Raw genomic sequence first — 11,482 nt, 5'->3', positions numbered from 1 at the left:
TCTATTTTCAAGGAGTTGACTACGAATGAAGTACCTCTTTAAGGTGGGGTTCATTAAATTAACCGTTCTTGACAAGGGGGAGGAAATAAATGACAAGAGGGACATACAATGGGGAAAATGTGACATCAAGCCTTTTTTTGATAAAAATGTTTATTAAAAATAGTATGACATGTGGCAAAAGGAACAGGGGGTATGGTGAAGTGTGAAACTTTGTGACAAAGGGGAGAGGGATCGAAAATTTTGAAAAGTGCATTAGTCAGTTATCCTCTAAACCGTAAACAAATCACAAAGACGATTTTTTAAATAAAATTGCACTATTATTGCGATGTCCAATGTTTTTGAATGGACAATTTTTTATGTAGCAAGTAGGATTCGTTCATTTGACTGTTTGAAATTTTATATTTCTAATGGAAGAGGTTAAAGCAACTTTTTTAATAATATTAAACTTTTTATTAGAAATTTTGTTCATGCAGAAGCTTTTTTCGTATAATCTGAGTTTTGCAGCATCATTTCATTCCGGATGATTTCGATAATTGGGGAATTGGTGCTCTTCATCTATTGTTGTGAAATATTTGGCACCAATTGCAGTGCGAGAAATGTTTTTTCTTTACATACTTAAACGAAGAGTAGGGAAATATATATTTGCAAATGGATACTATAAAACAGGGGCTGTCCAAGAATGTAGTCCCGCTTTAAGGTGGGGTTCACTAAATAGTAACAGTTTGTGACAAGGGAGAGGAAAGAAATGACAAGAGGGACATGTAACGGGGCGGATGTGACAACAAGCCATTTTTAAATAGGAACGTTTATGAGAAACAGCGTGCCATGTGAAAGGGGGTGGGAGGAGGGGGTATGGTGAAGTGCGAAACTTTGACAAAGGGGGGAGAGAGCTGAACATGTTGAAAAATGTGACATCAGTTATGCACTGCCCTTAACCATAAACAAATCTCAAAGGCGACCTTTTTTTTAAATTGTACTATTATTACGACGTCCAGTGCTCTCGAATGGACACTTATAAGTTGCCTCGAGTAGAGTTCGTTCATTTGATATTTGGAAATTTATATTTCTAATGACGAAGAGAAGCAACTTACTCAATAATAGTAGACGTTTCATAAATAATATTGTTCACACAGAAACTGTACGTATAAACTGAGTTTTGATGTTTCATTTCATACGGGAAGATTTCGAAAATTGGAAAATTAGTGATTTTTATCCATTGGCGTCAAGTTTTACGTTTCCAATGCCTGAGCGAAAAATGTTTTTCCTTTGCATACGTAAACAGAGTAGGGAAATTATCTATTTGCATAGGGTTAGCACAAAACAACATGGTATCAAAAATAAAATTATTCAAGCCAAGAATTTGACGACCACACCAATTTCTCAATGGGGTTGTTTTCTCCAGTCAAAAGTACTACTTTTAGTCACTGAAATTGATAGAATAAGCATAAGAAATAACGTTATTTTTTATTAATTTTTTTGAATGTTTGATTTTGGAAATAAAGCGTGGTCTTTATGACGTTACAAGTGACGTACTTTAGCGAGCTACTCCATTGCTGCTCTAAATGTTTACGCTTTGCTATCAACCACGTTTCCAGGTTATGATATTTTGAGATGTGCACTAATGGCATCAGTGAATGGCATTTCATCACTTTTGATGCCATGTGCAGAAGCGTAAAAAATGAATTTTAATCTGCGCACCAATTAAAATAATTGTTTAAAAATATTAATTTTTTTCAAATTACTTAAAAAATTGTTAAAACCTACGTTTTTAAACATGTTCTTTCAAAAAAAATACGTTTAAAATTTCGGAAACGACCCCATTACCGAAGGATCCCCTTTCATCCATTTATTCTGAGATTAACAGACAAAAAGCAAAATTGAATAAATTATTGCTGTTTGGTATTGCGTGTATATATAAAAATTGTACGTTTCCCCCTATAAGCAGTACACATGAGTAAGAGTAGAAATAAAAATGTTGGAAATAGTTAAATTCGTACAAGTTTTCTCAAATATTCATTTATGAATATGGTCGAAGTTCGACCACTGGGCGAACACTAGTCAATTTAAAAAGGTCATCCAGCTAACTTTGCCTTTATCTTTGGTAATATAAGCATTTAACTATCCAAAACTCTTTTAAGTTTTGTTTTTTTGTTTGGGGGGGGGGAATTGTAAGGAATTATTTTGCAAAATTTTATAAATATTTGTTTGGCTTGTTTTATATTTGTAGATTTCCCAACATGTCGATAATAGAGTGGCAAAATGCTTATATTAAAAATTTATCACTCAAAGTTGATCAATGATATTCAAAAATTGAAACACTATTTTCATCAGTCAATAAAAAAGAGTAATTAGAACCTATGAGATCAATCCCATCCAGAAAAGCTCAAATGATATAAGCAGCTTAAAAATATACAAGCATTAAAAAAAAATGAAATACAATGTACAAGTTTTATTCCTTCTTATTCCGTTTTGTATGGCAGCAATTACAATAAAGTCATAGCTGATAAAGATATTTTGTGCCTTTTTTTTATACACACCATAATACTATATAAACATTCATTAGCTCTAGCATCACAACAAAAAAAAATTACATAATTTACATTTCTTTACAAACTTAAAATATATATTAAGTAATATCACTATCTTTTCAAAACAAACTTGAATAAATATATAAATGGCAACATCTAAATAATTATTCTAGAATAATGAGTTAAATACTTTAGTTTTCATTTTTAATAAACTTTCTTGAATGTAATATACAACATCTATATTTTTTTTTTCAACAAATACCGACAATCACAGACGCGTTCAAGAGAAAGTTAACACATTTTGAAGTAATATTTCCAATTTGGTAGGAAATATCAAGACTAGTTTTAAGGTACACTTACCAGAAACTTTTATTCAATTTAATTGAGCAAAATAAGGTGCATGATTAAAACAATGCATTGCTTGATCAATCAACTTGAAATTTAATGATCTACATATTTATTTTGTAACATTTATTCACACAGACAGCATTTTAAAAAGCAATAGGGTTTTTTTTTTAAATACAGGAAAAAAAAAAGATGTAAAAGAATGGAATGTAAAAATTCGTTTTTGAATGTTAAAATGGAATATGAAGTCATAGAAACAGATTCAAATATGAAAAAAATTGGGATATACACAAACATATTGCACAATTCTTCTGAAAAACTAATACTGGAGATTACAGATATCCAACAGAGACAGATCTTCAAGTGATTACAAATTCTGTCATGACATTTTGATTTACTCGTTATGCATATATCGATTTTAGCACTTGATCAAAAATTTTTAATTCTCTTCAAAACAAAACGAGAACACAGGCTTTCTTTCTTTTTTTTTTTTTTTTTTTTGATTTACAAATAAATATTTCAAAGATATGATTTTTGCCTTGTTCACTACAGACAAATTTCAATGACAACAACATGAAATCAAAACAGCACCAATCAAAGAATCATGGAATTTTCGAAGTACACATAGCTGAGAAAAACAGTCGCTTCTCAATGCAGCAAACAGTCAAAGATAGAGAGATCCAAAAATCACAGGTCATTCCTTAGCTAAAGAACTGACTTCGTTGCATTTCGTATTATTAATATTACAATTATACCACAGCGTTGACAATATCCTGATCTGGAAGAGTCCGCAATTTCAGTGAACCATCAGCACCGCAAGAGAATAATCGGCCCATTTCATCTATTTCCAACTGAGATACTCCATTGCTGATGCTTCGAAATAAGGAGCTTTTAGTATGCTCGCCAGCAAAGGAGCATAGTTTCACATGGACACTTAAACCCCATACCTAAAAGTATTTGCAAGATTATTCAGCTGAAATACTAGTAAATATTTTTTAATTTTTCATGCACAATTCTGTATTTTTATTTATGGTCATTCATAAATACTTGTTTGCCATAACTTTTCATAATTTCCAAATCACATTATTAAAGTTTAAAAACTTTGTTGCACAATGTTAATAAACGAATTTCTTACATGCTACTTTAAGTACATATATGATCAACTGTGAGAGCAAATTTTATGTTGAGTCTCAGTTTTTTTTTTTTTTTTTATGAAATCCTTATGAATGCATCGTGAGTTAGAATGGTAACAGAGCAAAGCATTGTTTATATGTCTTTCACATTTGTATATCGTTTTTATAAAGTTCTGATTCATTTCTATTCAATTTATTGCAAAAATGAATCGTCTAAGTCGTAAAATATTGGTTATATGTTGTTTTCCCCTTCCTGAAATCCAAAAAACCTCTGCTTCCCTATCTTACTTGGTTTCTATAGAGGAAGCAAAATTATCTCAGGTAGGTATGGAAGGTCAAATAAAGGGGGAGGGAGCTTTTATCATTTATTGAAGCATTAGTGAAAATAATTTCATGAACTTGATTTAATTCACAATATGATCACTGCAAAGGCAATCAGCATGTCAGATGACCATATGATAAGCTTTAACTAAATACAATTACCTTCATGTACTTTTATGTATATCAAGAATATAATTATATCAATAAATGAAGGTATGTGATGTACAATAGGTACTAACAATATATAACAAAGGTATGATTTATTTCACATAAAAGTTTTACTTAAAAATTCAGTTAATGTCTTTAGTACAAAACAATTACACACCAATTTATCTTAGTTACATAGAAACTTTTATTAGAACCTTACAACTGCAATTTGGAAAAATTTCCATTTTTATTTGTAAGGTTAATCTTGTAAAAATCAAAGTGATTGTCAATGTTTCGATTGTATGTCCTTTTCATTTATAGGTTGTTTCACCTCAGTCTGTCGAAAAGACATATGAAGCAGTGAGAAGCAAAGGGATGTAAGTGGACATTTTTAAAGTTTTGAGTAAAATGTGTTCAAAGATAACTTGTTAGGTAGGCTTTCATTGATTTTTTTTTTCTAAATCATGCTGTACATCAGCACGGCTACTAGTACTATCTCTTGCCCCAAAATAGACGAGAGGTTTACTACCATTTGTACTGGTTATTTCCAAAATTTTAACTTTGCCACTTACATCCCTTTGCTTCTCACTGCCTCATATAAGTTTCATTCAAATGAAACCCAGTTAGTGCGTTAACTTCGCCTTAGACTTTAGAGAGTGTCACGTAACTGCAAGTATGGGGGCACCGTTTATATGTAGAGAGACTGATGTATGCCCAATGTTTGATGTTGCACAGCAACAGTGTGGTTACTGTACTTGTAAATAATTAAAGATATGTTTGCATTTTTTTTTTTTTTTTTTGCAAATCTAAAGCAAAAGATCTTATTCTTTGTAAATTACACAACATTTTTAAGGAGAGAGAAAGCATAACTTTAAAACATTTAGACTTGATGTTGATGATAAATTAAGGATTCAAAATTATATCTATACTGAATTGTTTTGGATGAATATTTTCTCAGAATCAGGAATGGTAAATTAGAAATTATAGATTTATTCAACGTTGAAAAAGTGCATAGAATGAAAAAATACAGATGAATTTCAAAATGAACGGTTAGAAAGATTTCTATTTTTACGACTAGAATTTTTGAAATATTTCAAACATTTCATTCAGAGCATTTCTAACTTAAATTCTTTGGTTTCATAGAAATTACAGTTGGATTATTGAATTCATAGGGACCGAAACTTTTATACGTTAATTCGGCGTTATTCGTAATATCGGAGTGTGAAAAAAAAATTGCACTTACTTTATCTATAAGCCCTAATAAGCAATTGCGCAGAAATATCCAAAAGAAGAAAGTGTACTTTTTATTCAGCATTCCACAAATTATTACACACTAGTTAATTCGAAATTTTAAAGTACTGAGTAATAGATTTTGGCAATTTCTTTAATACTTGACTGGAAATAATTCTCTTTCAACTTAATGGAGAGAAGGAAATGCTGTGTCATATACAGCCTGCTGCATGAGATGTGTTTTTACAGTTTCTGGGCCATGTAAAGCATTTGAAAAAGTAAGTTTTAATGGGAGTTTCATTATCGCTTTCTGCATTAGAATCCCTATTCATTGGCTGTCCCCTCACCCATCAAAAATTGCAGATTCTAATAAAAGTGTTTTTCTGCTTCGGACAATATGGATATGTCATTAGGAAAACAATTCAATATTTCCTAACTCAAATTGAGAAAAAAATTTTTTTTTTTTTTTTTTTTTTTTGGCTGTTGAAATGATTCGTTAATTTGCGGTTTATTATTTGTTAAGTAGGGGTTTTTGCTTTCATTTTAGTCGGGGGGAAAATAAAAATTCGCTACATCGCAAAATTTGTTAAATAGAGGTTTGTTAAATCGAGTTCTGACAGTACTTTTATAAGATATTTGTTTATCAAAAGCTTTTGTGAACTTTGGCACAAAGGCATTGATGGTGATTCCCCGTTCCAGAAACTCAACAAGCAGTGGGCTCTTGTGGTCAAAAATAAGGACATGTAGAAGTAGGAGATAAATTTTAAAAAGGCAAGTATTAGAGTTAACACACACACAAAAAGAAAATACTATAAAATACCACCATCAGTACGGGAGGGGGGGGGACTTCAGTTTTTGAATACAAATTGGTATAAACAACTCTAGCTTTCAGAACTACCTTAATATCTCCATCAGCTGATCCAGTTGCAAAGAATTCTTCACCAGGATCCAGGGCTAAGCATTTGATTGGAGAATCATGAGCTTGAAATTTATGCCTTAGTTGTCTCTGCCTTATGTCAAATATACCTTTTTTATGTCAAAGAAATAACAATAGCATTGGAAATCCAGATCATATATTTTACTTTCATAACTAATATTAATTAAATAAGTGTTCTGGAGCATTTAGTGAAATGACCAAATATGCAGTGAGAAAAGTTCACTCTGATATATCAATATAAACTTTTCAGAAAAGATGTTTGAGATATTCTTTTTTTCGTATAATAAAAGATCATAAGTAATTAAAATTTGAATCATATACTAAAATATACTGTTTCAAAGACTGCGTGGTTAAGAGAAATATGTTGTAGAATTTTCAAAATATTTTTTTTTCTTTATTGTACAGCAGATGGTACTTTAATCTTTTACAGTGACATTTATAGCATAGAGAGGGTACACCTTTTTACACATTTTGCTCAACATTCTTTCCTTCTACATTCATGCTGAATTATCAATAGCAAAAACTTGTACCTTTGATTTCAAAGTCATTCTTCTAATGCCATCAAAAAGCAAGTGGTAACATTGCTGGACAATGCAATAAACAAAACAAAGAGATTTTTTAAAGTGTTAATGCGATCAGGATAATGTTGAAAGATAAAATGGTTTAAACTTTGAAAAAACATATTTGAAGATAACTTTTTACAGTTAATACATATACTTTCTCCAAGTGTCATCATGAGTCAACTCTCAATAATATAACAGATAAACCTATCTCAGACACAATTAAAATTATATACTCATACTTACCAACCCCCCTTTGAAGGAAAAAAAAAACAGGAGATTCCACTAGAAGTATATAGATGATTCACCAGCGGCATATCTTCACAACAAAATTATTAAATTATGCTTTTAAGTAACATAAATACTAAATTTAAAGTGAAATGGGGATTTTTCGCTGATAAGCTAATTGATAGCAGCAAGAAACAAATACTGAAAATGAAAAAATAAATAGTAAGGAGTGAATTTGCTTTAAGTTTTGTACATTCCCCAGTCTCTACCAAAAAAGTAGCTACAAATATTTAATTACTAAAATCCAAAAAAAAAAAAAAAAAAAATCAATACATAAAAAAAAAATTAAATGAGTAGGTAAAGGTTAAAATAACCTTTACCTACTCACATGTTAAAATAACATGTAACCTTTACCTAAAGGTCACATGTTAAAATAACTTCAAACTTTCAAAATAATTGAAGTATTTTCAAGATGCAAAAGGATTGAAATCTGCTGCAATTTTCCACAAAGCACATGCTTTGTTGAACATGCAATGTGGAAAGCTTCCAAAAAATTTTTACTAAATGAGGTATTAATTGGAAAAATTCTTATTTCCTGACATTGGTAGACTAGAAAAGGGCGCCATCTATTGAGAAGAAAGTAAAACTTTTTGATGATTGACTGAAAAAACTGCAAAAACGGGAGAAAATTGCAAAAAACGGGAAATCGGGAGACGGAAGCAAAAACGAGAGTCTCCCGTTAAAAACAGTAGAATTGGCAAGTATGTATACTGCATCATAAACTTAATAAATTGGCAGCTCAGAATTGCGAAGCAGCTATAATGTATTTGTTGAAATAAATTTCCCAAGTTTCAGCATTTGCTACTAACATTTCCAGTATGCAAGTAAAATGAGTATGTGAGTGTGCTTACTTCATGTCGTATTTCATGATCTAGTGCTTTGATTGTCTGTTTATTAAAAACATCGTAAAGTTTCTAGAGTGTTGAATGCATAGGAAAAATTTAAATAATTTGTATTAACTCAACAAAACATAATCCAGTATCCCAACAAAACAAAAATGCAAAAAAGGAGCCAAGTTTGGGGTAGACAGGGTCACCGAGAAGAATGCAGATCTAATGGGTACAAAGTTCCATAGCAGTTCCTCATAGATGTTGGATTGCCCCATGTTCTTCAATTCATTTAGAAAACAAATTTTTACTATTTATTGATGTTAGATTTAAACTTGGCAAGTTACTTTATAGTTTGAGTTAATTTGTATTAATACATTATTTTTAAATATTAATAGTAAGTTAAATAAATATATTTTTTACAAATTATTTTTCAAATACTAATCAAGGATACAGATATCTCCTTTTTTACCAGCAGAAATAAGAATATGATTCTGTGAAGCATAAAGTATTGAAGAACATCCACTGTCATGACATTGGAAACCTGAAATAAATCATAACTTTTTCTTAGGAAAACTCGAAATCATAAATTTTGAAAACTTGTAAATGTAAAACTTAAATTTTTCATTCAAAGAATGATACAATAAGTACCTGCTATTAAAGACTTTCCTTGAGGCAACAATGTGTCCCACAGGCAAACATTCCGATTGTCATTGGATTGTCCAGCAGTTGCAATTAAACTGGATGAACTCAAGAAAGCAAAATCATTTGCTTGCTTACTATGACACTGGGTTGACTGAAAGTAAAAACAAACTGAAAATTCATTTAACCCTCCAAAAATTAATAGAGGCACATTTATAAGTAAGGGAGCAATCGTTTAACATAAGTATAAATAGTTATTTGAACCAGGGGCTTAAAATACCAAATGTTCTTATATAGAACAAAATCAAACTTTTTAAGCCTTAAGTACATACAAATCAGATTCATTAATTTTTCATTCTTTATCAAAAACTTTAAATTGAAATCCTTTTTTATTGCAACAGAAAAGAACTTTCCGTAGGACTATAATCAATTGCATTGATATTTGATTGCATTAAGTTCTTAATAATATCAGAACACATGGTTGCATAAACATATTATTTGAGGAAGTACTTTGCATATTTTTCAAATACTGTAAAATGGCCTTTTGTGTACTGTTTTTTTTGCAGGCTCAGTGGCAATATTAAATAAGTATTTAAATATGCAGTTTTTAAACAAATTATTCTCGTGTAAATACAAAAATATTTTTATTGTGACTTCTGTTTAATAAAAGAAGACTCAATGTCCCCCCCCCCCTATATAAGTATAATGCAGTTAAGTGGTGAAACGATACAAAAACTATGACAACTTTTGAAAAATTGCATTTACAGGTTTATTAAGTCTTACATTTATTACTGCCCAATTTAAATGCGACCTGCAGTCATAAAAACATTTCCCACCTCTGCTATAGAGCTTTTGGACTAGACACAACTGCCATTCTTTAGCTCTTGCTGTAGGTACTCAAGAGCAGGTTTATTTCAAGATTGGCAATAGTAGCAAGCATGGGCGCCCATATGCAAAATTGTAAGAGGGGGGGGGGGGGCTCAGATATTTTAACCATGGTTTAGCATGACATTTTTCTGATGAAAACCAATTTCAGGAAAGATTAGAGTCATTAAAATTTGACATTTTTAATAATTTATTCATTAATGGCAGGAGAAGAAACATTTTTGCAAAGAAAAAAGTACTAAAAGCAAGGAAGTTTTAATTTCTAAGGGGGGGGCTTGAGTCCCCCTTGCCCCCCTACATGGGCACCCTTGAAAGCAAGTACACCTCTCAAGTTCTGTCTCAAGTTTCCAAAACTTTCTAAAAGCCCCTCCCCCCCCCACACACACCCTTTCAAATTACTTTCAGTAAGCATTGAATATACAGTAAACTCCCAATTATCCATGGAATAGGCTTGCGGGGGCAACAGTGGATAACCCACAAAATAAGTAAAAAACATAAACAAGAGTATGCAATAGCCTTTTAAAAGTTAATAACGCTTACATACATTAAAAATTTAGCTGAAAACGATAACAGTGTAAGTGAAAAATTTATGTAAAAACTAAAAAAGGATTTCTCCTTATTGCAAATAGATTACACACGTGCTAGTAAATCATGCAAGCATTTTAACCAAAACAGATCAAGCTGGTTACACCAAAACCATACGGGGGATGGGAATTTTTACAAACAACTCTCTCTCCCAACTCCAAAACCAAAGCTTCTTTCCTAACTAAAAGCCACATGTGTTAAAGTGCTCTAAGAATGATCCTCTTAAGACAATAGTAAGTTGGTCAGAACATTTAAATGAATATTGTTTTTATCTCACAATAATTAACTATGGTCTTTTTTTTCAGCAGTAAGTTACTGCCCTGTGATATAGTAATCACATATATTTTCATAAATTCGCGTTTTTATTTCATGTGTTCGGATTTTCTATTTAATGGCGTCTTTTCAGAGTTTTTGGCGGCCATGTTTTCCCTTCTTCTTCCCGCGATGCGTTGTTCTCCCGCCTTTTTCGCTCATTGGGCCGTAGGTGTGGTCTGGTTCGGTGATGTCATTTTCCCGCATTCCCATTTGCTGCGCTAAGTGACGCCGCGTATGAATATCTGCTTTTCACGCGACTGCGTGGGGTTTTAGCTGGGATGTTTCAAAAAATTTTGTGAGTAGTCGAGTGCTAGAGGCGACATGTGACGGAGCGTTGTGTCGTGAGGAGCGCAGACGCTTGACCTGTGAAAGGTCGTACGAAATGACGATGATGTTAATGAGAAATCTTGATGCATCTGCTTGCAAAACAATGTGAATAGAGAAATAATTACACAGGAACCATGGAGCCCTGTTTCTCACAACAAATGACGGTTCAGTTCCGAATTTAACCCACTATTTAACGAAGATTTTACTCCAAAAATGAAAAATGTTCGTGTCCACGTGGAAGTAGCTCCGATCCCGCACTGACGAAAATCATGTTTTTTTACATTGTGACCCTTGTTTAAGATCAAAGAGGCAGGTGATGTACCTGTATCTGGTGAGACCATCATAATAGAAGCAGTATGTGCGGTCGACATGAATTTAGTTTTGACTCCCACTGCGCCATTTTCTTCGTGAG

At 31.9% G+C, this 11,482-nt stretch overlaps 1 protein-coding gene across 1 annotated transcript in view; it reads right to left on the bottom strand.

Annotated features, from left to right (window-relative positions):
- Positions 1 to 2,429: 2,429 nt before the first annotated feature.
- The window catches only part of LOC129225187 (dmX-like protein 2), a 154,131-nt gene continuing 145,078 nt past the window's right edge, over positions 2,430 to 11,482 (bottom strand). The window contains exons 53-56 of the mRNA XM_054859753.1: positions 8,968 to 9,112; positions 8,771 to 8,860; positions 6,603 to 6,730; positions 2,430 to 3,820 (exon numbers count right to left, since the gene is read on the bottom strand). Coding sequence (XP_054715728.1) covers positions 3,623 to 3,820; positions 6,603 to 6,730; positions 8,771 to 8,860; positions 8,968 to 9,112 — 561 coding nt within the window. The 3' untranslated portion in view covers positions 2,430 to 3,622. The remainder of the gene's footprint in view (positions 3,821 to 6,602; positions 6,731 to 8,770; positions 8,861 to 8,967; positions 9,113 to 11,482) is intronic.

The sequence above is a fragment of the Uloborus diversus genome, chromosome 6 (assembly GCF_026930045.1).
Source record: "Uloborus diversus isolate 005 chromosome 6, Udiv.v.3.1, whole genome shotgun sequence".
Lineage (NCBI taxonomy): Eukaryota > Metazoa > Arthropoda > Arachnida > Araneae > Uloboridae > Uloborus > Uloborus diversus.
This window is presented reverse-complemented; position numbering and strand designations above follow the sequence as displayed.